Genomic DNA, 27,003 nt, shown 5'->3' with positions numbered 1-27,003 from the left:
AATGCTTACAATTCTAGCATAACACAGATATTTTCGTAGATCATCAATACCTGTATGATGGAGGCGCATGGTATCATGTACGCGTTGCTTGTTAATCATCTGACAGCTTCCGATCATTTGACAGTTACAAGAAAATCATTGTCAAATTAAGCATCATTGGGTGTGTGGTAAAAAAGCTACTCACATTACTCGGTAATGTTCCCCTTTATGGTGCCTTCATCGATACCAGCCAATGTGGTTCAATACAATTTTTCAATTGTGAAAAATTCTATCAATCATATTTTATTTTGCTGAACGCCAAGTTGATGTTAATGATGAGATGCCAATCATTTCTAACATTTCGATATTATCGTCGGGCGTTTTATTTTTCTCGAGTTTCGTTAATGGTTCATATTAAATTTGTACAACAAGGCAATTAAACTGTACGTAAGTATTAAATGACTAAATTATACATAAAACGTTTGGTTAATCAGGATTTATTTAAATCAAAAATCAAACTTTAAATGAGACAACATTTTGTTTTATAGTTTACATAAAATTAAACTGTTTTACCTACAAATAGAGCACCAATCACCTAGCTAATCATCTCTTTCCATATGAGAAAACCCGTCTAACACATCCTCAAGCAGTATAAAATATTTTAGAAGTGTAACATTAAGCATCTTTCTCGTTGGTGGGCCTGTCAACAACTTGTCGTCCGTGCAGAGCTGTTGGTCCAGCGTCGATTCAGTGCCATCTAATCTAATCATTTCCGCCTGTTTTTGACAGGCGACAAAACCGTTTAATCCAATTGGGGGTGTCATCGGGTGGCAGGTCCGTGAAATGATATAAATAGTACCGTCGCTTGTTGCTCTGAGTTTGGAAATCATGATTGACACATGTCGGCGAGTTCATTTTTTTCGTAATATGCGATGTATCTTATTTTATTCTTGCAATTTCTTGTTTTCTGTTTCTTTGTTTATTTTGTTGATGCTAGTTTTATGTCTTACTTTACTCTAATTAGTTTCATGTGATGAAAAAAGTACAACTCCTGTACATTTCTCTTCCTTAAGTTTGTTTAGTCCCTCGATGGCTAACATGAAATGCATTTCATAATCTTCGGAAGATTATGTTACAATCGATTGAATGATTGCACTGTCCAGCTTGTTGTTCTGTTGACAAAGAACATATCATGGCGGGGACAGCAGCGACATCACCTTCACTCAAACGTTCAGGATGGTCGAGTAGAAATGAAAAGCAATGTGTCGCTTCGGTCGTGGCAAAGGCTAGAGTCACTATAACCGGAAGACCTACCGTCATTTATATTATGTCCAGCTTACTGTTCCTATCTCCCCGTGAAGGATACAAAGTATCCATACCCCCAGCAATGCTAACGTTTTCGTTCACTAACGTGCTTAGTGACTAGCGACAGCGATGCCACAGTATGGATGAAGGATATGGTGTTCATTATTTACCGTAATGGGTAAAGAAAGCGGATGTAATAAATGCATGGCAGATATAAATAATGTGTGTAATTTTTGTATTTTTACTTAAACTGTGCTTTTAGTCGCATAATCCATCTGCATATTTTCCTATGAAGCCAAATAAAAATGATTTTCGATCGAATTCAGGTGCACAGAGTTAATTACGGAGTTAATTTAAAAAAGTCAGTGATTTTCAAAAGAAATTATGTTTGTTTTAAAATTTGCTGCCTTTACGTCCAATAAACCATCCAAACAATTACAAAATAAAAGGCCCAGCCATCCTGAGGTATACAAAAAACAAGGAATTACACACGCATTTCCTAATCTTTTAATTATTAAATGTTACTACCAACGAAGCACAAAACGAACGTATTTAAACAACGACTCTTGAATCCATCACGCTGTACTTGCTTTGTCAGAACTCAACTATTTCGTGCTCGGTCACTGTCTTACGCTCCATCAAATTCTGTATCTCATCATCCAGACTTACGTTATGACGAATGGTTCATTCCTACTGTACTGACCATGATGATTTAAGCTTCCGTCGTCCCACAATTGCCCATCTCGAGTAGTAGTAGTTTCCCATTGGACTTCAGGATAGCATGATTTCTTCTTAAAACAAGCGCTCTGGGTGTGTGGGTGTGTGGGTTTGTGACGGACGGATACGTTTACGACTTTTCGGGACAAATGAGGTGTTGCGGACCGGGGGGATGAAAGAAAGTGCAGGAGGAAAAATGTGCAACATTTCTTCACAAACGAACACTACGTGAAAGGTTTCCATCTAGCTCGATGGTGTTCGCCCCCTGTCGAACTTGCGCCATCATTTTTCCCACCTTTTCCTTACTCTTCACATCATCATTATCAGCATCATCATGGTCATCCGACTATATATCAACGGTGACTGGTGGCGAAGTATACGGCACACCGTAAGAAGGCCAAAAGCAAAATCTTTGCCACGAACCAGTAACAAGGAAACACACTCCACACGGTGAAGATCGAAACACGGGGGGGGCGCGGAAGTGGACAGAAATGGTGGAAAATGTTACTAAGAGAAATGGCAAGAAATACAGTGACACCACGGTAAGGCCACTGGAAGCTTATGGCCAGCTGGGAAGGAAACACACTGGCGGTACGGTGGTATGGTGAAAATGTATAATAATCTGTCTTCTTTCACCTCACATCAATCATGAATCATCATTGCCATCGCTGTCCCGGGCAAAAGGAACAGGGCTGCCCAGGAGATGGTCTTCCCTTGTGACCTTGCATCGCACTCACACTATTGCTGGGATGGACAAATGCTGAAGTTTCCCAGTAGTAGGTATCACGTTTTGTACTTTCCTGTGCTTTTAGCTCTCCCTCGGGCAGCCCAGAAACACTATGTAGTTGATGTCCACCATCCAGTGTGGGGCCCATGACCACACCAAAGACAGTCAGAAACTGTTCCCGGATTGCTAACTTTCAATCCCCAGGCCACTCATTTTGTCTGAAACTTGGAAGTTTTTCCTTCGTTCTTCCGTCCGTTGTGCCACAATTTATAGCACGATGGACAAAGGGAACATATTCACAGTAGTTGCGAAGTCTATCATAACTAAATACATGAAAACGTGTTTTTAAAATACTTAAACAAAACATACAAAAATGAGAATAGTTACGAATTGATAACTTAATGAACGATATAAAAAATTATTTAAAAAAAACTAAAACATTATAGAAGGAAATAACAAGATAATTCAAAGTATATACACTTGCACGTCAACTACTGTGATGTAGCGCTATTGCAGATACCTTTCTAACGTCTTATCACGAATATTACTTCTTCCGTCATCTTCAGGACAAAATGTGATTTGATGTTGCCATCAGTTTACGGGTTCCAAACGTACTTATTTACAGTATAATACAGGGATGGAAAAACCTTGAGGAAATTCGAGGAAATTATACAAAAATTAAGTATGTAATAATAAATTTTATGAAAAATATTAGAATTGAAGAATGATCGATTTTTGGCATATTTTACATTACAAAATAGTCGTAAAATACAACATCCAATATCTGAATCGTATGCTTGATGTTTGCACACCCAGGAAAAAGGATCACATGTTCCTGGTTTAGTCAGCAACTGTCTGCAGTTGCTCATCCCTGGTAAAGTGAGTAGTTCAAATGGCACCGGACGGATCTGAGTCCCAGCGGAATGGAATGATGAGATGAGTTATGGGTGCCATCGTGAGGAAAGATGTGCGGGTCCAGGATTTCTGGTCCCTTTCATCCATCAATCCCAAAGCGCAACAGCAGCCAAACCGACCGGCAACCGGAGCGAAGCGGCGACGTTTCGTCCCCGAAATCACTCATTCAGCCGGCATCCATCACCTCCAGGTCCAGCGCCAGCATCATCCAGTCACGCACGGTAGCGATGTTTTCGTCATATTAAATATTATGGTCTAGTTATTTTCCCGTCGTTTACACTCTGGCTCGCTGATGACGAGACGAACCGTGGCATTCATCATGCGAATGGTTTCTCCATTCGTCACCGTCGCTCGCCCTGTCCAGTCGCCCCGTTCCCGTTCGGTCCTTCGCCCAAAACTTCATTCGTCCATCATCGATTGCATTTGTTGGGAGCAGGAGTTTTGGTCGTTATGTATCTTTCCAGCTGGTCCGTCCCTTCCTGCCTCGAGGTGTTTGAGAATCAGACATTGAAAGTTCTGGTCCGTTTGAAGCAGGTCTATGGGGAGCGTTGACGAATGAGCTCATTGAAACACACATACAGATACGAACGAAAAAAGGGAATCAGTCCGTCGTTGCTTCCGTATGACACCCAAAGCAAATCAATCAAAACGGTTCTTCTAATTTTCTTGATGTTTAATTTTACCTATGAGAGATACTGTCATATCTGCGTCACTCCTTTAATGGCTGCTGTTTTACAAGGGTTTGAATGTTAAAACTGAGATTTTCAAATGTTATTGAACTTTTCAGAATAAATGTAGAGCGTTTGTACGAATGATGAAATGGATCTACATTTGATTTTAAAGTTTCTGTCCTTCTTCTGTGTTGCTAATCAAACAGAAATCGATTGAAGCAAATGACAAATCGCACGGATGACGAGGTAATATTTCAAGGTGAGCGAAAAATTGTTGGACATTTCAGGTACTGGATTGGTAGAACTCTTTTCTAGATCGAATAGAAAAAGATGGTTTGTAATGGAAATTCGAATATTCCTGAATGCAATCCATGAAAAGGGAATTCCTTGTATGAGGCGGTTGATGGGAGTACCAAAGAGAAATTCGATGCTCTGTTATACATCCTTCTGCTAATTTAAGGGACCAGTGATCCTGATTTTCTTTCAGTTTTTTTCTTCACAATATAATACAACAATAAATAAAAATAAATATTTTGCCTTATGCGATGTTACTAAATGTTACGAAAATAATATTCTAATGCTCTTTCCATGTAGGTTATTGCTCATTTCCAACAGACAGCTACTACGTCCTTTTTTCGATGAATTTATATCCAAGCAGCATGATCAACAGCTTTTCGAGCAGATCAAATGCTGCTTTGAGGACACCACAACCACAAACTCATTTTGCACCAATGATCTTCAATAAAACGGCCCATTTGTTGCTGTCAATGTACATCCCATGTTATCGAAAAGGCTTCAACCGATCGCTTACCCACAAGCATCGAGCAAAATGATCTTGAGCGTCCAATGAGAAAAAGGCGATCATGAAATTCCAGTATGATAAACGATTCAAGTCAGTAAGCTATCCAAACCGTTTCCGTAGGGTGGAATCGCAGCAATTGATTCTTAAAAGAGAATCATTCAGTTTCTACAGTTCAAGGTAAATTACATCGCGGACTCAAAACATGGCGGCCATCGTACAAAACGACTGATCACGTCAATAGTTTGAAAAATTACTGACGTGTGGCATAAAAAACCTCCGTCGTTCTTTCATGTAATAGGTTGTTTCACAAGATGGACGAGTAAAGGAAGCGATTGAGTTTTGGACCCAAGATGGATTTAAAAAGGAAATGCTCTAAGGTTTAACTTTTTTTCCAACCTGTATGTTCACAGGAATGTCGATTTTCTGTCAATGCTTGGGTCATTTTTCGTAAAATATTTTGTTCCTGTTTTCTCTTCATCCTCCTTCGTAGGTGTTCTTTAATAAACATGCTGCATCGCACATAGGTGTACACGACAAAGAACACCTTTACAAAACCTTCCATTTTTTCTCTTTCTTCGTTGAGTAGACGGGTGAGAAGATAAATTATCGCTATTAATTAAAGTCTATTCCTGGCGATATGAGTTAATAATACGCGTACTTCAACCACCCGTATGCTGTTCATTGTTGCCGTTCGTAGTATTGACGACGATAAACCAACTATACCAGGGCTTGAATTGTCCTTAAAGAAGCATGATCGAATGAGGGGAATGAGTAATGTAATAATCTCTGATCAAAGCTCACATCGGTCACTCGGTACGAAATCAGCATTTCTGAGAGTAAGCTAAACATTAAATCCTCCTTTCTGCAAGCGATGCCTGGTCTTCCTTGGGTAAATCAGAAAAGCATGATTCAACAAACGTACAAACTGTTTATGAATTATACAAAATTTAAAATCACAAATAAGGGATGAAGAACGTAAAATAACTTGTAATACACCGCAGCCAGGAGAAGTTGTTAATTCGTTTTTGTTCCCCTTTTAACATCTTCTATCAGAAGAAAAAGAAACAAAAGTTGAGAATGAGAGAACACAAGAATGAGTGAAAGATCTACCAAACGCATCATTTTTCTGACCATCGTTCATGCCTCTTCACTTTCACCGCCTGCGGAACGATTCCCACAGTCCACCATTAGGTGCTGTAGATTGAATATCCCGCCAGCAGTGGCCAAAAGCCCATTGATATGAAACCCTGGCTTGATACGGCCTGCTGATGCTAAGAACTTCATCCCTGAACTCAGACTCGTCCATCGGCCGTATCGAACTGCCCTCAGACGCATATCCGAACAAGATGTGGGGTGGTGTACGGCCATAAATCAAATAATCAGTACCTTTATATTGTTTAAATTCACATAACTCATATCGGTGTTTTCCGTCTCTCATTTAGCTTCGTATCTTTGTCTCATGCCTGGCACATAGAAAAGTATGACGATCTGGCATCCATCGGTTGATTGCAACTAAGCGCATTGACAATGATGGAGACGATGTGTTAGAGTGCGTATTTGTTACTTTACTACAAAATGTAATAAGGCTTTTGACTTTTTAACTTGTTTTTAAATTGATTTGAATACTTTATAAAATAAAAAAGGCTTCAATAATTGATTTATTCCATATTTCGCACTAAGGGAAAGTTCCCTATATGGTTATTGAGATTGAGAAATCTCTCCTTGCACCAGCAAACGATGGTCAACCCGACAAAGCAATCGGTCGTGTGACATCAACAAATGTCGCAAACTCTCCAATATGCTCATCGAGTGGTGAATGGTCAAATGTTCCGCGCACCCAGGGCGTCAGTCATGGCGACAAACCGATCGGACTTATGAAACCGGTCTTTTTTCCACGTTGCACATCGCTTACCAGGTGGTAGCCAACGGAAGGAAGTTGCCTTGAGCAGCTATGTAAAGCGAGATGGAGGCGTTATGCCTTCGTGCCGACGACTGCATGCAACGATCAACCGATAGCATTGAATGCACTCTCTGGAACTCGTTCGTCCCGTTCGAGCAGTGCATGCACCTAAGCGAAACAGGGTGAGAACCAACGAAACGATGCACCATATTTCAGCGCGCTGGCAAGCTCCAATTAATCAATAACTGAAGAATAATCAAGAAATGTTCAAATCGTTTAAAAAATTACACCGTACCCCATCGCTCCAATTGCACCCCTTGCGCCATTGGCCATCAGCTCGCTTCGAGTGAAAATGGACCTTCGCGTTGGCCACTCTGTCCATCGCTGGAGCTTCCGTGGAAGGACCGGGAAAGTACACGGCCAAGCAGAGCATCCACAGGCGGGACGCTCCTCTACTAACTGCGGGTGATTCTTTTTGGCCAATCGTGTACGTGCTTGTACGGCTCGTACGCGGCTCGCAAGTGAGTGATGCGCGACGGGATGTCTGGATCGGGTCTCCAGATCGGGCCCACAAGCGTTATGGTAGACGGAAGAAGAGTAATTTATGGGCCCAACCTTTTGCACATTTAATAACTCTTTTTTCCTCCGGTATTCATTGCTTCTTCACGTTGATGGTTCCATTGCTTCAACACTTTTACATAAAACCAAAGCCACCGATACGAGTTTCCTGGGGCATTGGGGTTTGGTGAAAAGGCGTCCGACCGGAGCGCTTCCATCGGTTGCTCCTTTTGAAGAAACAGCAAACTGGGAACCATGAGTAGCAGTACGTAACTGATGGCCAGCGCAGCGCGAGCCGATTTCCGGAAAATGAATCTTCATAAATCAACATCAATGGTGTATCGTGCAGTGCAGGGGATAGTACGGCTGGTTAAGGTTTCCACCATCAGTGGTTCTTCGATAACGACGACACTGGGAATGTAAAATTTGATAAACCTCTTTGTGCTTGTATGTTGCCCTATCGGTTTTCAAAGACAACTTCACACAAGGTAAGGGAGCATTTAAAAAAAACTTGAAGATTTGAACGATAGTAATTATGTAATAAAATTTGTGTAAAAGTTTTAGATAATTGAAAACATTCTAAGAGTGTATTGTTAATTGAAATCGTTCTCTTAGAAGGAATAAATGGAATGTTATGGATGACTGCAAAAGGTGAGCAACAATACAAAAAAATGCAAATGTAGATCAGCTTGAATGTAGGACAGTGACAGCGATTTGCAGCTGCTCCGATAATAAAAAAATGCTTTCACAAACAAACGCCTGGAAAAACTGGTTTAATTCTTGTTTCGGAAATGGAAACATCACCAAAAACCGAAGTGACAAACCTCACTATATCAGTCACCGTACACCAACTGAATGTCAATTTCTGATCGCCTTATTTTAAGTTTCGTACCAAAAGTGTTTGACGGATTCATGATGGTCCGTGCCGCCAGGAAATCGATCGTTCTTCAGTCCCGAAATGGTATCTCAGATAGAACTGTGTCGGTCAGAGAAGCGGTCCAGCTTGAGTTTCAATAAAGTTTTATCTGAAAGTAATAAATTACGTCCGTCTTGATATACCGAACAAGACAAATCAAGCCAAGAAAGGGATAAGACAAAGATCCCATACCGCGTTGCTAGTGTCAAGCGCTCTGTCGAAGGCGATCATCATAAACATATCACTTCGGTTTGAAATATGTTTCGGTTGTCTTTTGAAAAGTTTTTGACAATTCTTGGATAGTTGTTATTTCGTACAATAATGATTAATTTGCTTTAAAAGCACTTATAAATGACCGTTTCATTAAAATAAAAAAAATGAATTTTTACTTAAGGTGCTATATGAATTAAGCTGTTACATTTCGAGCGAAGTTTTTCTTAAACAAAAATACCATTTTTATGTGATGTGTACACTTATAACAAATACAAATTCATAACTTGTCATAAATGTCCATCACCTGCAAGATCGCTTTTATTTTAACAGGGTTTTGATACGATCCGAGCCACTTTGATGCAAAATCGATGATTATCTCTCGTAGTCGATGTCTCACCTGCGAAGTTGTTGTCTTCGTTAGCCTTTCATACTGAGCCTCTCTTCATACCACAGTTTGAGTTTCGTTAAGCAACAGCAATCTTATCGGAAACAATAAATTTACAGAATCTTTATTCCTTCTCCTGCACCGAGCAGATAGACGGAGACTGTTGTTATAAGTCCATTTGCATGACTACTGATGGCAAAGATGAATGGAATTCAATACCGGTTTTTGGTGCCGTCCAAATGTTTATCAGCTCCACAAATTTTGGACAACAAGTCTACAGCTTTTCGAGAACATATGACATTTCGCAATGTAGTACAGAAACATGAAGTTTCGTTATGGTATTTTTTTATTGAAGTTGTCTATGGCAAAGTCATCATTCTTTACTTATGATTTCTTTAATTATACAAAGTTATCGAGATACCAAGATATCGTAACTTTTTTCAAATTTTATGGTAAAACGAATAAGTTCTTCATATTAAAATGTATTACATAAACAAATTGATGATGAAGAGACTTGCATTATCGTCCGTATTGCTGTTATGAAAGAAATAAGCCTGCAAATGAGGAACAAATGAAACACGCTTTAAGTCGCAACCCAAAGGATGTTCCATCCAAGATATATGGGATGGAATGAAAATAAGAAGCTGATTGAGTTGTGATTTATGTGATGTTTTGTTACACAAGCAATAATTTATAGATTAAAATTATGAGACTTGATACCACTCCGGTCACAGCGACCTGTACTTGCTAGACAACGGGAGACCATTTTTAATACTGTAACTGTCACACGTTGCCAGAGCCTTGCTTCGTAGAAGAACACCCGATGCATCAACGAAAACCGATCTGCTAGTAAGGCCACATACCTTAAAAGCACGTTCGTAAAGTCATACGAGGCAAGCAGAGTTGAGCATCCTTTACTTCGATTTTTCACTCATCACAACGCTTTTCGTTCGCCGATACACGGAGCTGTGTGGCGTTTATTAATTTTATTAAACACATAAATCGTAAAAATGTGTACCCTTGCTGGTGCACCCCATGGTAAAGATTCGCTTCGTTTCGCCACATCAGAGCGCCGAACATCAGAACCGGCGTCTTGAAGCGACTCACGATTTCATATCAGGGGAACAATTAAATACATTACCATTGGTTTGTTTTACTGTAAACAGCGTTCGGTGATGTATTTAATGTTGAAGTCATGTAATCTATTCGGAAGTTTTAATAGATTAAAAAATATTCCGTATAAAACATTAGAAAAGGGGCGGTCCGGTGGTGTATGTGAAAAACGGCGAACGTCCACACGGCAGGGACCGGGTTCAAATCCCATCCGGACCGTCTCCCCGTAGCATGGACTGACTATCCTGCTACGTGGTAAAATAAGTCTTGATACGGCCAGGCCGTTCTAACCGAGCAAAAAAAAAAAAAAAAACATTAGAAAACATCTCAACAAATGAGTGAAATCTCAGTTTACCACTCTCAAAAATCAAATGCAAATTTATACTAAAGATTAACATTTTCAAACACTATAACGAAAGCCTTATAATATTCTTGAACAAGTCAACTTATAAATAAGTATTTTTTAGATTCAAAAACATAATAGGGTGAGCGTTGATCATGTAATTGTAACAAATATCACCATATGGAAGGGGAATCCAGCGGTTGAAATGCTTTGGTTCTCGCATTATCTGATAATCGATTTGGCACCCTGGCGAGAAGTTCCAAGTCGTTGTAAGACTACCTGGAAATATCACACTCTTACTGCGAGAGTGACAATGATGCAATGGTTTCGCATATGCATCGAACGTTCGAATCGTTTTAAAGTTGCCGCTTCTTGAGCGACTATATTTGCACGGTCAGACTGCCAACACCAAGCATAATTACAGTCATTTGTGATGTGTTAAATATTTTCTACAACAGGGTATAAATTCCTTTCATATGGCTCTACTGTTTTTATGATGTGTATTTGCGCACATGCTTACAGTCTTCCCTTGTTATTAATGAACATAATACTGATATAGAGTAAATAAAGCACCTACAAGCACTGCGACGGACACCATAATTATTAATGCTAACGAATCAATTTATAATAAACTAAACGATATGCGATATTGATCTCGGCACCTTGTGCTTTTAGTGCCCCAAAAAATAATCATGAATTTGAAAACATGAATATTCTTCGAAGTGATACATTTAAATTAAAAATGAATGATCATGTTCTTAACAACATAATTCACTTACCTTTGTCGTTGTTGATCCATCGGTAGGATGGTCGTGGCTGCTGCTTAGACCTCATTGTAACACACAATGAACCGTAAATTAATGCTTGTTGTTCCCTATACTCACTCACCTACAATAAAACAACTTCACTGGAAACTAAATTTTCACGAAAAAAAACATTTCACTACAACTTCACCGATTGTTTGTAGCACTTCTTCTTTGTAGCACCATATGACCGACCTGCGAGGAGAAATAATGAAGGTATCGAAACATATTGATTAGTAGATACATGTAGATATCTGGTTAGATCATTATTTAGTAGCGTTAAGGATATTAAATGTGTGATAATAGAAGCTTCCGTTTACTCAGCTATACAGATGAGTAAATCTCGTCTAAAGATACAAGCATTTTTATTTATATTTCGAATGAATAGTAAAATTCCGTACAATCATTTATGATTTAGTTCGCATAAATAAAAAAAAAATATTATTCTATTTATTTCAGCTACTGATTTAAATTTTCTTGACAAGAGCAGCTCAATTTTTCATGCTAAAGCATACATTTATGCAATCCAAAATCATTCACAGTGAAAGACTATTTGTAGAAGCGAACTAAAATACCTTCACAAACATCCAAAAGAGGAAAAAAAATCCACCGTCAAATGAATCAAGCCCAGAAAGGAGAAAAAATAGATTATGTCCTTTGCGTCCTTGCTATTCTTGCATGACCCCACTCTGACGTGTCGCATCTTATTTTGGCTAAACCATCGTCGTTACCGTTAATTTTCATATCTTCTCCTATTTTGTTTCTCCAACGAACGCTGCACCTAGCATATGAGTGTGAGTGCTTCAGTTCATGTGTAGTAAAATCCGCAACCGTACCGATCATCTGGAGACACTTTCGAGCAATGCATGTTTTCGAAGGATAAGGCACCATTCGGACGCACGTCCCGAAGAGTCAGACGCGGGTAATGTCGACAACAATTGATGTCCAACATAAAACAGCTACAAATAAAGCATAGCCCACTCACCCATTATCTCTCACACTCTTCGGGGCAGCGCTCTGGTACTCTGTCCAGCACCGGTCAAATGTCGTGTCAGTGGGCGAAACCGTCAACTCCGTGTTGGATGGTTTGAGAAAGGCAAAAGATGCGCTGATTGCTTGGGGGAAAGGTGGCAACACATGGTGAACGATTTTCCTAGGGCAGAGAGATCCATCCAAAATCGACCACCTATCTGCTGTGTTCTGAAGCATAAAAATCACCAATATTGATTTTTCACCCAGGATCGATTCTGCTCTTCTTCGTATGAAACCCTTCTGTGGGGTGTTATCTTCACTCTGTTGGGTGTATGCTCGGCATCGTTTTACTCATTCCCCCATAAACTTGGGTCACATCCTTCCATCAGGATAACCTTGCATGGATGGAAAAAACATTAGAGCACTCAACCTTATTCTTCAATAGCAAATAGACGTACAAACTCCTTTATCATAGAGCAGAAAGGACAACCGTTCATGCTTAATGCTATCGTCGACGTTGGATCATTATCCCAGGCATCGAGCAATTATTGAAGGTATTCTTGTTTTAGTCAATATGTACCTCAAAACGTGGGACGCTACAACGATTCCGTGTAATCGTGGTCGATTAAGTACACTATTGTATTCAACTGCAGCGATTATCTCACCAACAAATTCTCCGTTTTTAAGTTTTAACTTTAAGAAGGAGAAACAATTAAAAACTTGTGTTAAAATTCATTGGTGATATTATTTTAAACAGTGTTTTTTTGATTGAGTCACCGTGATATTACTTTTTCCCTATACACTCATGACTCATAATCGAAATTGCACGAGTGATCTTGTTGATCAATCCGCAAAACATTCAAACGAGACCAATCACGATTTGATGGATAGATTAGTAGATGACAATTACTTTCTCTGTCATTACCAACATCACGATAGCCTTTTGATGTACCACTTCATCGACGTTGTTCCTCGATGTCAAGATCTGGAATGATCCTCAATTTCTATTCGTCTATGGTCAGTCACGCATACCTCACAAAGAACCAAGCCGAATTGTGTGGAAAGTAATATGCCTCACTTCACGATCAAACAGCTCAGCTGAGTTGTGATGTTTCGTTTTATTGGAGTCGACTGCGCCAGTGTTATACTGTTCCGATTATCAGCTCGATAATGGTGTATTATTTGTTTCCATTTCTTGCTTTGCTGTTTAAAGGTTGAGTAGGCATCACGACACCACATATCTGTATCCAATGCGACTTGAATCTCGATGATTATGTTGTTAACAACCTTGATCAATGTTTTTCAGCAACTTCATCCAATATTAGATACTTTCCGTTGGGAATGGGGAAGAGGCGAGTGAGAAGATCTCTTGGTTTGAATATGTAAGCTGTCTATCCGCCGAGCTAAACTAACTTGATTGATTGATCTTTCCTCGCGATCACCGTGAATAGAAAACGTGAACTGATCATGGTACACAGCCAGGTACTGATTCAACGGCTTACATCTCGTCGGACAGATTTTGATGACAGTGACGAATTTGTTTCACCGCTCAACAGACTGACTATCTCAACTAGCTTCCATCGTAGTCTGTTTTTGGTACTTGACATACTGATGCATATTTGCAGCGATCCGCTACATCATCCAATGCAACCGAGCTGACATTTGCATGAGCTAGCAGCAGTTGCTCGGAGGCATTTTGCGTCGATGTGACACTGACGAGAAGGCGTTAGCTGTGACGAGTCGTAAATTTGTGACTCGTCATTTCTCTTCCTTGCCGTGTGTGGCATGTGTAAAGAGAGCAAACAGCTGCAAAATGATTAGCAGCGTCAATCACACCCAGGTTGTGTCTCGAGGGGACAAAAGGAGATGATTGCATGGCAGATATTTATATCCTCGCTGTGACATATAAAACATCCAAACCGCTAATAACAACCATTACCACAGGCATTTAATTGTGAGCAACAAATTGGTGTCATTTAGATGCGTGGATCATTTAGTTTAGTTTTGTATGTTGTGTTGGAGGAAGCAGGAAAATACATACACAGACGAGAATTCTTCTTTGTGAAAGTTTTCCAATTATATAATTGACACTAAAAAATTGAATTTTTTGCTTAATTGTAAATAGAGTTAGTTTAAGCCCTTAATTCATTTTTATTTAAATTTGCAATAAAGACATATTTAAGCTCAATCCTATACAAAAAATGGTTAAAAAATGTGTTTTGTAAAAAATCCTATAAAAATGCAGATATTTATGACGACCGCTTCATAGCCATTTGAGCATGACCAAATTGAAACTGTCTTTTAAATGTCTTTAATTTTCAAATCTATAAAACTCAACTTTTGTTTGGACCTCCCAAGTGGCTGCTAACAAAAAGTTATTTGCAACTCTCTGATCTTTATCCATGAACTATCGACTCTGTTTTCATAAGGTTGTCGTTGCTCAGCTGAAAACGTAGACAGTATCACAAAATAGAATCTGCCGTTTTGAATCACGCGTTTGCTCTCGTCAAAGCCAAACGATTACTTTCCATTTTAATCTTCAATGTCGCTCTTTATGATATTTCTTATGATTCTTCGTGTGACCCAAGTATTTAAATTTGTTTGAAACAATTATATTTCTTCATTACTTGATACGGCCAGGCCATTCAAACCGAGCAAAAAAAAAAAAATATTTTTCTTCTCTTCTTGAATTTTTAACATTCAGAAATCATTCAAAAATTGATTGTAGTCTTTATTTTAATTTAAATTAATTTCAAATCCTCGAAATACTTTCTTTATATTTTTTCATGATGTCGCGTTGAAATTGATCTTCATAAATCAAATCTAAGTTTCCTCTGACAAACGCTTGTCTTGATTATGCAGCGGTCTATATATCTTCAAACATACTAAATCAAAATACACGACAGCCCGTTAACATTTGGAAAACATTTTCAAAAAGTTCAAATCAAATTTTATCTTTGTGTAGTTTTCATACCTTGTTTAATTTCAGCATTAGTTAATAATCAGTTGTACTATAAATATTACGCAAAAATTACATGACGTATCATTCATATTGATGAAACCTTTATTTCATCTAGGTTAAACATTCATCAATTGCATTTTTCCATTATTTTGATTCTGGTGCTTAAAAACCCATCCTCTGAACTGCTGATAGGGATGGATTTAACTCGTGAATAATTATTAAAATAACATACACATTTATAATCGAATTTTTTATTATATGATGGACTCGCGAGACATCTGTGTTGCTGAAACCACGCTTGGTGACGATATGGTAGATAGTTAAAATATTCAAAATGATATTTGTAAACAATTTGGAGTCAAGGCTTCTATTTGTGCAGAGAAACACTACTTCATTCATCTTGGGAGAGAAGCAGATAGCTTTATTTTATTTCTGTCCGTGATATTTTGGTGCCAACCGGCTGCACACTGGCGGGGAAGATGAATTCATCGTTGACAGTGACGAATAACCGACACTCACATAATGTTAAGATTCAAACATCTTGCCTTTACGCAGAAAAAAAGTTAATTTAGAAGTGTAAAATTGATCGTATTTTAATTACAGAAAATAGAATTTTATGTTATTCTGCCTTCATATTGGTCGTTGATGATTTAATTTTGAACTTATCAAAACCAGGAAACAAATTTCGAAATATACAAATCTCACAAGCACTAAACCCACTGAGATCTTGAACTAAATTGTCAAGCAGATCATGGTTGGCAGGAACAACTGTCGAAGAATAGTTTATTACACCGAAGCGGTATTCCCTCAAAGACTACTCAAGAACTCAGTAAAAATCCAAACGACACCAGACTGCAGGATCAAAGTAAAAATTCCTCTCTGACACCATCAGACACTCAACGCGATTACGCATAACTCCAACACACGTGTACACATGCGCTTGCTTCACGCTTAGATGAACGATATGCATCATCCTTCAGCGGCAGGCGAAGCGAAAGATAGGTATTTGTAAAATTCGCTAATTGCGTATTTCGTTTTGGTTGTCGCCTGTCGGAGATGGTAAATTAATCTTGGAAACAACCACACGAAGAAACTGTAAGCGTCAACTGCGGCTGGATCTTGCCTACTGTCACACAACGCAATACTTTCATCTCTGCCTCTGAGACACTGATCGATGTAGATGGGGATCTATCCTCGCATCATGATCATTTCAAACACGCTTTAGGTGATAACATGGAAAATCTTGCTTCATCGTGACAACTCTATGGTTTGATTGCCGAATTTTTATAAGCAAATAGTAAAAAATCATCCTTAATTCAAATTTAATCACATTTATTCCAAACGTTAGCTACGTCTAAACAAAACATTTCAGGCATTTAAATTCCGTTGAGAACAACACCGTATCCTCCGATGTATTTCAAAACAATTTTAACGTTGTTTCATAGACTCCAATTCGTCAATAAACTTCACTCTGTAACGTCGATTATCCTGATTTGACTGATTCGTTTGACGATAGAATTCCGACAACCTCCTCTTGATTAATGACGAATGTCAACAATTCATTGGTAAAAACCGATCTTGCTGCTCAAATTGCGTCACGCATTTCAATCGGATACACACGGCAACTTGCAATTCCAGATCCTGACAGCAAACCCGCAAAACTTGATCCATACGAGGTGTGAGATTAAATATTTCCGCCTTTACCCAGTGTAATTCATTCCGTCGAATAGTGGACCACGGAAAGGCTGATTATTTTTAGAACCCATTCGACGAATGATGAGCAGTACGCAGGAAAGAATCATGCGAATGCCATGAACGAAATGATGTCACTGATGACAACGGTACCAAATGACAATATGTCAGTATGAATCGTAAATCGTAAGTCATTTATTTTTCCATTTACCACCCTGTTTACGCTAAAATGGGTTTGTTCTTTTTTGCTCACGCACCAGTCGACTAGCGGCCAGTAACCGCTGGATTGATGAAATGTGAAAGAGAAATGGAAACCAGCAGTACATGCAATGTTGGTTGTTATGCATTTTATGATGTGCGAAGTATCGATTTGCGTAGTCTGACGACCACATCACATTCCTGCAGCCATGCCAAATCGCACTAGCCAGTGATCCCCCAACACCGTACAACTTTCCTCAATAAATCAACAGCACTAAATCATAAATATGTTGGAATATTGATCTGCAAGTCAACAGAACAATGGCCATAAATTGACACTAAGCTGCAGTCTTGGCTGGCAAATGTTTCTTTAGCGTGGGGCTGAAGCATTTTGCAATCACAACAGCAAACAATACAACTTCCATAAGCAAACTTTTACATTCCTCGCAAGCAATTCAAGGCGACAATCAGTCAAATTTAAACAAGAAATAGTTTTCCTCTTGGCCAGACAGGTTTTGTTGTTTTTCTCTTTCTGACAGTTTTTACCTGCCACCACCAAGAAATATGTAAAAATCCACGTCAAACTAATGGGTGGCTGACATGCACCCTTTACTAAGACGGGATCCTAGCGTACTCGAGTATCGATTGTTCACAATGCTTAGGTGAAATAAAAGGAATATAAAAACAGGTCAAAACGATCTTTATTTCCACGTTTGTTTTGAAAATAATACTTCGAATAACTTTAATTTGACTCATTGTAACAAGTCGGAATGGATGAATAATTTAACCTGTTGTTGATCATCTAATCCTCGAATCTATCGAATAAAAAGCATCAAAATGTCGAGACTTTCCAGTGTTTGTTAGTCACATCATCCATCAGAAATACATTTATTAATGCCTTTTTCTGTAGAAGCAAATATAATATAAATCTTCCGAATATATTCACAATTCTAGTGTTACTGTTCTGAACGAGATAGGTGCTTCATTTTGTCAGTCTATTCGCGATTGACGATTCTCTTCAAATGTTGCAAAGTTCAATGAACAGTGTTGCATGCTGCAAATGGTCTGTCCTGCTGCGATCTTCGTGTAGAATTTCCTCCACCAAATCTTCGCCCCACGTGAGAAGCAGTCGGTATTTCTGGTGAGTTTTCACACCAACTTTCTCAAACACGACATCTCAAGAACGGTGAGAGAGCGTGAAGTTGCGGACGGAAAAGAAACAACTTTTCTTCCTCACGTAACAGACACATGCGCTACCAACACACGACCTTCTTGCTACAATGTGATGAATCTTCCGTTCCATGTGTTTGCAATAAATCAAATCAATCATTTCATCATCCAAGACACATACCAGCCCACACTTTAGGTTTTGTTGTGGCGAGTTGTGTTGCGTTGAAATTATTTTCACGTGCCATCCGTCAGAAACATCCATCGCTGCAAAGTCGTGATGTGCTGATGGGTATCTGTGTCAGTATGGAAGAATCTTTTTCTATTCAACGAGAAATATATTTTCGTCAAAAATTATGTTTAGAACAACATTATTATTTTAACCTTCATACTACCGAAATGGGTTTATTTAAATTGTGTAGCTTCTATTCGATAGAAAATTCCATAACCTCGGTAAAAATTTTAGAAACAATTTGATTTCAACTAGCAAAACAATCGGTTACAAGCATTCATCCAAAAAAGCATAAATAAATCATCTACGAATTGACAGATCAATTAATAAAACATCGTTCTTTTATCACTAACATAAGAAGACAATGAGAGAAGCATCCAAACCGCTCTCACTACGTAAACCATCTCACCAAGAGAAAAGCACTGACCGCATGAAGCTAAGACATACGATGGGATTAGCAGCATAAGAAACGGGAAAGAACCCCTATCTGCTTTGAGAAGCTGCTCACCTTGTCTCGTCCATTTGGTTTGTCTGACGTTTTCTATCACTCAGTCCGATCACACAGCTGTCCAGTCGGTTGATCCTTACCGACTGATGAAAAGAATAACAACGCTGTTCTACTTACGATACCGGCGGAGATGATGATGACGATAGTGATGGAAATGATGATGGGAACTCCGAACGCTGACCAACTGCCACCCACCGCTACATCGCTCCAGTCAAGCCCCAGTCTCGAGCGAAAACGTCTTCGAAAACCCTTCACCCAAGCGGATTGATGTTTGATGGAGAGGCCTCTTTACCATCGACTATGATTCTGTTCGATGAGACGCCTTCAAATCGACGAATGGCTCTCTATCTTCATCACAATCATAATCAACTACGCTTCATATCGATCCAATAACCGACCCACCGAGAATGGACCGAGGCCGGAAAGGTGGAAGGGTGACATGCACCCCGTCGTCTCTTCTTCAAACACAACTGACACATAGCGCACGAATCGCCAAATCCTTATCACTCCAGTCACAAAATACTTTTCCGCGTCAGAAATCATCATTCGAGCTGGTTCCAACGCCGAGACCAATACTCCCTCAGCGTAAGATGTGATGCGCACCGTTAGAAACTATCGAACTTGACAAAACGAATCAATCAATTCTTGGAGCGAATGGACATTGGAAAAGAGTGGGAATTGGAGGCGAAGGGAAGAGCAAGGGAATGAAACAAAAATTGTCTGCCGGTCTGGCACCGGACGAACCGTTCAACTTCGATGGATTGATCCATCGGACGGATGGAGATGGACGAATCGCATGCCCATCATCCATCCCACTGTTGGTTCTGGTCCGGTTTGATGGCAACTGGAATGAACGAGGATGACAGAGCATGTTTCCTTAGTTCTGATTCTTTGTTATTCTCATAGATCGGATAAAATATTTTTCATTTGATGCTCGTGACCGAATGGCAGGTTCACCTAACGCCAAATAAAACAAATCAATTTGTCTGCACGTCAAATATCATCACAAAATTAGTCATCATGTTCAACGACACAATTCAAAAATCACAAAAAGTGAGAATACAACAATTTTAAACATTAATTTGACGTTGTGTCCAAAAAGACTAAAACAGGACAGATTTAAAAGAGTCTCCCACGAGTCACCTGTCCTAGACGAAAGATTCGGTAAAATGAAATGCATCAGTAAAATGCAATCCATGAAGTGCAGTGAATTTGATTATGTGGTAAAACGCACCTTCTAATGGAGAGCTGCACTTCCACTGCTCTAATCGCTCTGATTCGCCATTATCTATACATACATATAATAATTTACAAACACACATGGCTGCCCTCACATACAACCATCGCATTGGAGTCAGCCAGTCTCCTCACAAACTACGATGCACTGACTTTGCTTGAAGCAACATAAAGGCAACGCCATCCACGGCGTTCACCACATGCATTTGGGTGCTACTATTCGACTGTCAATAAATATTGTTTACCTCCACCGTAAAGCCAGTGCAAACACTACGGACAAACTGACCCAACGGACCCGGCACCGGCTGATGTGAGTGATTAGAAATTTCTCCAACATCGGTACAATTTCTATACATAAATTATAATAACTATCGTTGGGCTAGTGTGCCTCCTGGAACGTTCTAAGCAAAGGTTTTCGGTGAGAGAGGATTGCGTTTGGGCACATTGGCTTGGACAAAGCTGCCTTCAATGGTTGAAATCTCGTTTAATTTTCTCGAATTCAATATAAATCAAATCCAATCCGTCCAGATGTCCATATTTTGAATTATTATGCAGCAGTGCAAGCTGCAGTCAGATTGGCAGCATGCCGTTTAGCTTGACCTTACAATTCTCTGTGTGGAATGCGTTTGGTGCATCTTCTGGGTAGCTAATCTCCATACGATTGGGTCATTCCAGCACCAGCAAAACGATCTCACCCTTTCGGTAGCTACTGACATTTGCATCCTCCTGCTGCACAATCGTCTTAGACTCTTTAATCCTTTTGATCTTCGCATCACATTGACAATGATCATCCGGATAAGTTCATCAGTCGAATTGTTTACGGCTATCACTGTTATCAGAGCGCCATGGTTCGAAACGGTTTACTCTCAACTGCATTGGACTGTTCATTCCGACTGTACTGTGCTACCCCGCATGATGGTGGTCGATTTCCTCTTTATCAAATTGACTCACATCGTCCTTTGCGCGATTCCTGTCCATTTCACCTTCAGTCGCTTACGGTTGGAGAGAATTTCCCGCAGAAGGCACCGAGGTCGCTCGGAAATCATCCCTTACTGAGCCGAGATTTATGCTATCGATGAACAATCGCAACCATTATTGTTATCATAAATACGTAATAATCACTGTCATATGCATCATTCTTTCATGAAATCGTTTGACGTTTGCTGCATTCACGCCTGCATCACACACTGGACGGGAGATTCAATGTCACACCCTGGTGGAGCTGAGTGACGGGACGTTGGCAGGAATTACTATCATATTCCGCAGTGATATAGTGAACGTGTCACCGAGAAGGCCATTTAATCCACTCGTTTGCGATTATTTGTGGCGTTCGTTGGTTTGTTATTTTGGCATCAATTGAACTAATCGCACATCGTTTTAACAGGTTTCGGTCGCTTCGAGCAAACCGGTGTGAGTGTGTTGGGGAGTGTTTAGTTGCCAGCCCTTTACTGAGATACCATCATAAACCGGTACTATGCTATCGAATCAAACCGGAAACGAAAGAGGCAAATCGATCAGGATGAACGCATCTACTCCGAAACGGAATCCAGTTCTGCGGCAAGTGCATCTGCATCATCAACCCACCATCACATTCGTGACAACATCAGTCAGTGGAAATGCGTGCAAATGCGGATGCCACTCATTCTCGCGCAGCCAACTGACCATCAGAATTGCAAATAATTATTGTAATGCATCAATCAGAGATCCGGTTGATGTACAGATTGGTTATAAATTTACGCACGCATCCCTTCCTGCGTGTTGCACCACAATCCCTTCTCTCGTTTGCTGCTTTACTTGGGATAATAAAACAACATTCACCCATCACTGTTGCAGTGTTGTACGCTGGTCAGAGGCTGGCGACTCTACCCGTAAATCCATTCGTACATAAAATCATTCCAACACACCAGAGCTCTCTGCTGTATTTGGACAATGCGCACCTACGAGGCAAACTCCAATATACATTAAACTCATCGGTGCACAAATAAAACACGTTTCAATTCGAATCGATGGGTATAAATCTGTTTGATTAAATAATTATAAACGTGAGCTCGAACATTCGACTGTCATCGATGCCTGATTCTCTGATGTTATGTAGCAAAAGCAGACAAGGAAAATATTGATGGAAAACACAACCCAATATTGAAACCGAAATTATTTTAAAGAAATTAAATTACTTCCGGAAATATTTAAAATACTATTTAAATCAAAAAATCAAAAACGATTATGCTGTTGTTTATCATTTGTTTAAATGATTTTATTTTAAAGAACTAAACTCAAATTGTAGCCTGAAATGTAACTCTGTAACTGCTTTATGTTCTCTTTTATTATCACAACAAAATAAATGAACAACATGCATAAATTGATGGATTCCGCCAATTCTCTGCTATCGGTCAAACCGAGGGCAACGGACGAAAACAACTTTTTGATGTCTTCTGACACACACGACGAATTCATTTCCACCCCATCGGCCCATCCCAGCGCGTGCCATTTACCTTTGATCGATCTGATCTTCCTTCCCGTCCGGCCGGGTCCGACCGGATGCCATGTCACCCAACGGGTACACCGAGAAAGCTATCCAACACCCGCTTCAGGATGTCCTCCACCACCATCCATCCCAACCAAAGGTGGCAAATGGTTCAGCATTTGCATGCAACTCGATCGACAGCGAAATCAACGAGACAGCTCAAGTGCTGACGTTGATGGACGAGATTGGTCGGGATTCGAACGCGGCTGAGCAAGCAAACGGACAGTTCAGCAAAAAATAACGCGCTACACACGCAAATCATACAAAAAAAGAACGCGGCCCTCTCCTGCGCTGGCAAAAAGTGTGGAGAACCCTTATCAATCAAACAAATCATCACACGTTTGACATTTTAATGCTATTTTACCGCTCGAAAGGGAGCTCGGGGACAGCAGAGGTCGGGGCCGAGCGGAAGTGTTAGCATCGAACGGAGTTTTTCGATTACATATGGTTGAATACTGCAATTTGTGTGCACCTTGGATGGCCAGTTCCACCCAGCGCTACAAGTCGCCAATCGATGTGACATCAATGAATTGAAGCGCACGAAACAGCCCCAGCTCGGGCGTTGGGAGCAACGAAGAGACGGAAAACGTCAAGCAATTCGAAATAAGATCAATGATGACGGATTAACTGTCCACTGGGGAACACGTTCTCCTTGGTGATGCATCATTTCCTTCGTTCGCTCCAAATCGACCTGATGCAAAACTACTTGTCAATCAAAATCGATGCAAGCGAACGCGTCAACTCGTTCGAAACTGCTAAAGATGTCACAGGGGTCCCGGGGGGCTATGGAAGCTGGTAGATGGGTCAACGTGAGTCACAAATATCCGGTATCGATGCCTTCCCCGGCAGAAGACTGGACAACAGTCCAGCTGATTAAACCGTTATGATGAAGGCAGCTCATCTTACACTAACTATTAATTAAAAGGAACAAAATCCATCTACATCAGTGGCTGGAAGCATGTACAGAAGAAAATATTTATGTTACAACATAAACAACAACATAGAAACGGCCGAAGCTGTAATAATTAATTATAAATAAATAAATAATTTCTTTTTGTAGCAAAATCACACAATTAAGTCAATTCCTATAAGTATCGCAATGGGAATTTACCAACATATCAATGAAAATGGAGAAACCTTTCTTTTCCTTCGTATCTCATTTTCCATTTCCTTCTCAATATTTTGCTGTATCTTTAATTGGAAACCTCCAAAAATCCGTTAACATTATGCCATTTTATTTTTACTTATTAATTATGTTCAGTAAACTATTCCTTATGCTCATTTACCTCAAAGAAAGGTATTTTCTTGCAAGATTCTACTTTAAAAATAGCGTTAATGTGCCTTCTTGACTAAAAACTAAAGACGACCAAACTTGAAATAGTTGCCTTGTAACGAACATCCACTTATGATCTTTTAACTTCACTTAGCATTCACGCACAACAATGCCTCTGATTAGTTACAATATTGAAATTTTGATTCACATTTAGCAATGCTTTTGGCAGTACTTGCTCAGGTGTTAATTCATTAGACGTTAGTGTGTTTTTAAATACTTTTTTAAATATTTTAAATACGTACAAAGAAAACGTTTAATATAAAAATGTGTTTTCTTTTATGCTTTTTTTGTGATCCGTTTCATCGTATTTCATCCCGATTCTTCAATCATCGTTCAGCAAGACATACCACATCGTGAAGGAATGGTCTGTTGGAGACAATTCTTCACTCTTATGGAATAAGCTTCTCAATCGTCCATCTTGCCTCTCATCCGGATGTTGAGCTTAAACATGGGGTTATCTCTATCGAACTAAACTACTCATATATTTACACACCTTGCTTTCGCTCACGTAAGACGCTTGTGTGCATCTTCCATTACTTGCGTCTCATCAACCTCCTCACGCTCCCTATTCCATGGTTACGCCGGATGGATGTTTTATTCCATCGCACTAGGAAAACATTTCAATCATCCTTAGATAGACTGTGACTGACAGTTCGATATTGTGCACAGTGCAAAAATGAAACGAACTATGTTGACGTTGTCGGGGAGCCTTTGGCTGATGTGTGTAAATGAAGGCACTGCTTCTATTCACCATCATTTGATTTGCCTTTCTCGTATTTTATTCCCTCTCTCTTCGCTATGTGGAAACACGTTACACTAAGTCTAGTAGAAAATCTTCTTAATAACCATAATAGACGTATGAAACTTCGGACTAAGAATCCATCATTTGAAATCGATTGAAGCATGGTGAATGTTAAAGCATCTTGAAAGGTCGAAAGCTAACCGTTCGGGGTTTCCTCTGGTTTGGTACTCACTCTAAAGAGGGGAAAATCATTACCACAGCACCATAAAAAGTGGAAAATTGCAGCATCAGCAAGTGACAATTTCATGCCACAGTTCATCTAAGCATAACTCAAGCATCAATATTTTATCGGATCTTTTTCCGTCATTCCGCCCACACGCTGTGTCCGTTAGATTATGCAAATTAAACACTTCACAAGAGCCCTTGAAAAGTTCCTGTCAACAAGGCCATGATCCATTCACCTTCGAAAGTTTGCTTGCGTGGTGCAAAAAAAAGTTCTTTTTTATATTTGCAAAGTTCTTATTTGTTTTGCTCAGGTAAAATAAAAGTAACGAACAAATCATTTAAAATGTATAGTACAATAACTATTTCTATTAATCCTTGGTAATCAAAAATCAAGTTGACCATCTCATGTAAGTAAAAGTATTTTCTCTAACACAGAAAATGTGTCTCTATGTCTTTACACTCATAGATCACGCTCATAGACACGTGCCCCAATTTGGTGTGTAATTTGCAACACATGTGCAACCGGAAGTAGTGCCCATCATCATACCGTAAACGTGTATAATGCTACTCGAACACTTTGTGTTGAAAAATATTCCCCCACAGACGATGCCAGCCCAAGATCCATCATAAATAATTCATTCAAAATATGGTAAACAGTTTTGAAACGGTTGAGACACAGGCACGCATGCACCCACGCACGCACAGCAGCGTTTTCTCGCGTCAACAGGACATTCGAAACGACTCCCAATTCCCGCAAGCAAACGGACTCAACGGTAGAAAGCGAAACTCGCGAAAATCAACCTGTTGCACCACGAAGGCTCTGCTCACGACATGCGAAACCTCCGTCGTACGCCTTCAACGAGTAGCCACTCTTGCTTGGTACGCAGTCATCGTGAAGGAACACAGCGCAATAAAACGCAAATTGTGGTTACAAATGGGCCACGCTTCCTCTCCTTGCAGACTGCACTCGCTCGACTGTGGAATCATTGATTTCGTGTATCAATAGTACCAATGCATTTTGACAGCCTTGGAATACTCCAGAGTGTCTAGTGAGCGAGTGCGTATTTTATGGAGACAGGTTTCAGGGTTCAATGTGGCTAAAAACCCGGGCCTTTGGAATGTATACCACACACTACAGCACGAACCAATCATTCAAACTGCTTTGAGTGACAGATGACAGTGGTTCTCTGGTCGCAAGAATCAATGGATAAACTATTCCCCCCTTGGAATCGGCCACATGTATCTACAACTCGCAGCTACACTTCACACCTCCGGAGTCATAAACCTCGAAGCAAATTCATACGCGAGATGATCCATCACTGTGCTGCTGATCAGAAGCATAACCAGCTCCTGTTGATAAAGTTTTCTGCAAAGTGCATGGTTTAGTGGTTTGATGGTAATTCTTTGTTGGTTACTTCATCAGAACAGAGAGCATAAGTACAGCTTTGATCTCAATGAAAATTATTTGTTTCAATAGCTTGTAAAAGTATTCAAAAATGAATAATATAAGGAATGAGTTGCGTTGGATAATCTGAAACATATTGTTTTATTGTGTCAAGTAAGAAACGAATTCAATAGCCTCTTACATATTTTTATAACCTAAGTACCACATTTTGTTTCCTGCATATTCTCCTACTACAAATTTAATTCACTCAGTCTGGATATTTATTCATTTTCCCTCTACACCTAGGCTGGCTTAACAACTCTCAGGGTGTTTTGTTGTGTCTACCAAATCAAAGAATGAATATTCCAATGTATTTCTTTGAAGAACTAGCAGTTTTGTGATTTACGGTAAACTGATTCCCTTTCAAACTACTGACTACATCACACAGGAAGTCTCCAGTTTGTTACTAGACGGTCACCTG

The 27,003-nt window shown here is 39.7% G+C and overlaps 1 protein-coding gene across 3 annotated transcripts in view; it reads right to left on the bottom strand.

Moving 5' to 3' along the window:
- Window positions 1-27,003, bottom strand: part of LOC125760617 (uncharacterized) — a 140,313-nt gene that overhangs the window by 100,302 nt on the left and 13,008 nt on the right. For 2 of the 3 annotated variants that reach the window (XM_049420910.1, XM_049420909.1), the window contains exon 2: window positions 11,324-11,542. In XM_049420910.1, the coding sequence (XP_049276867.1) occupies window positions 11,324-11,378 (55 nt within the window). In that variant the 5' untranslated portion in view covers window positions 11,379-11,542. Of the gene's footprint in view, window positions 1-11,323; window positions 12,854-27,003 lie in introns of those variants that run through there. The other variant, XM_049420911.1, reaches the window with a different exon arrangement.

The sequence above is a fragment of the Anopheles funestus genome, chromosome 2RL (genome assembly GCF_943734845.2).
Source record: "Anopheles funestus chromosome 2RL, idAnoFuneDA-416_04, whole genome shotgun sequence".
Classification (NCBI taxonomy): Eukaryota; Metazoa; Arthropoda; class Insecta; order Diptera; family Culicidae; genus Anopheles; species Anopheles funestus.
Note: the sequence above shows the minus strand (reverse complement) of the source record. Positions and strands in the feature narration are given on the sequence as shown.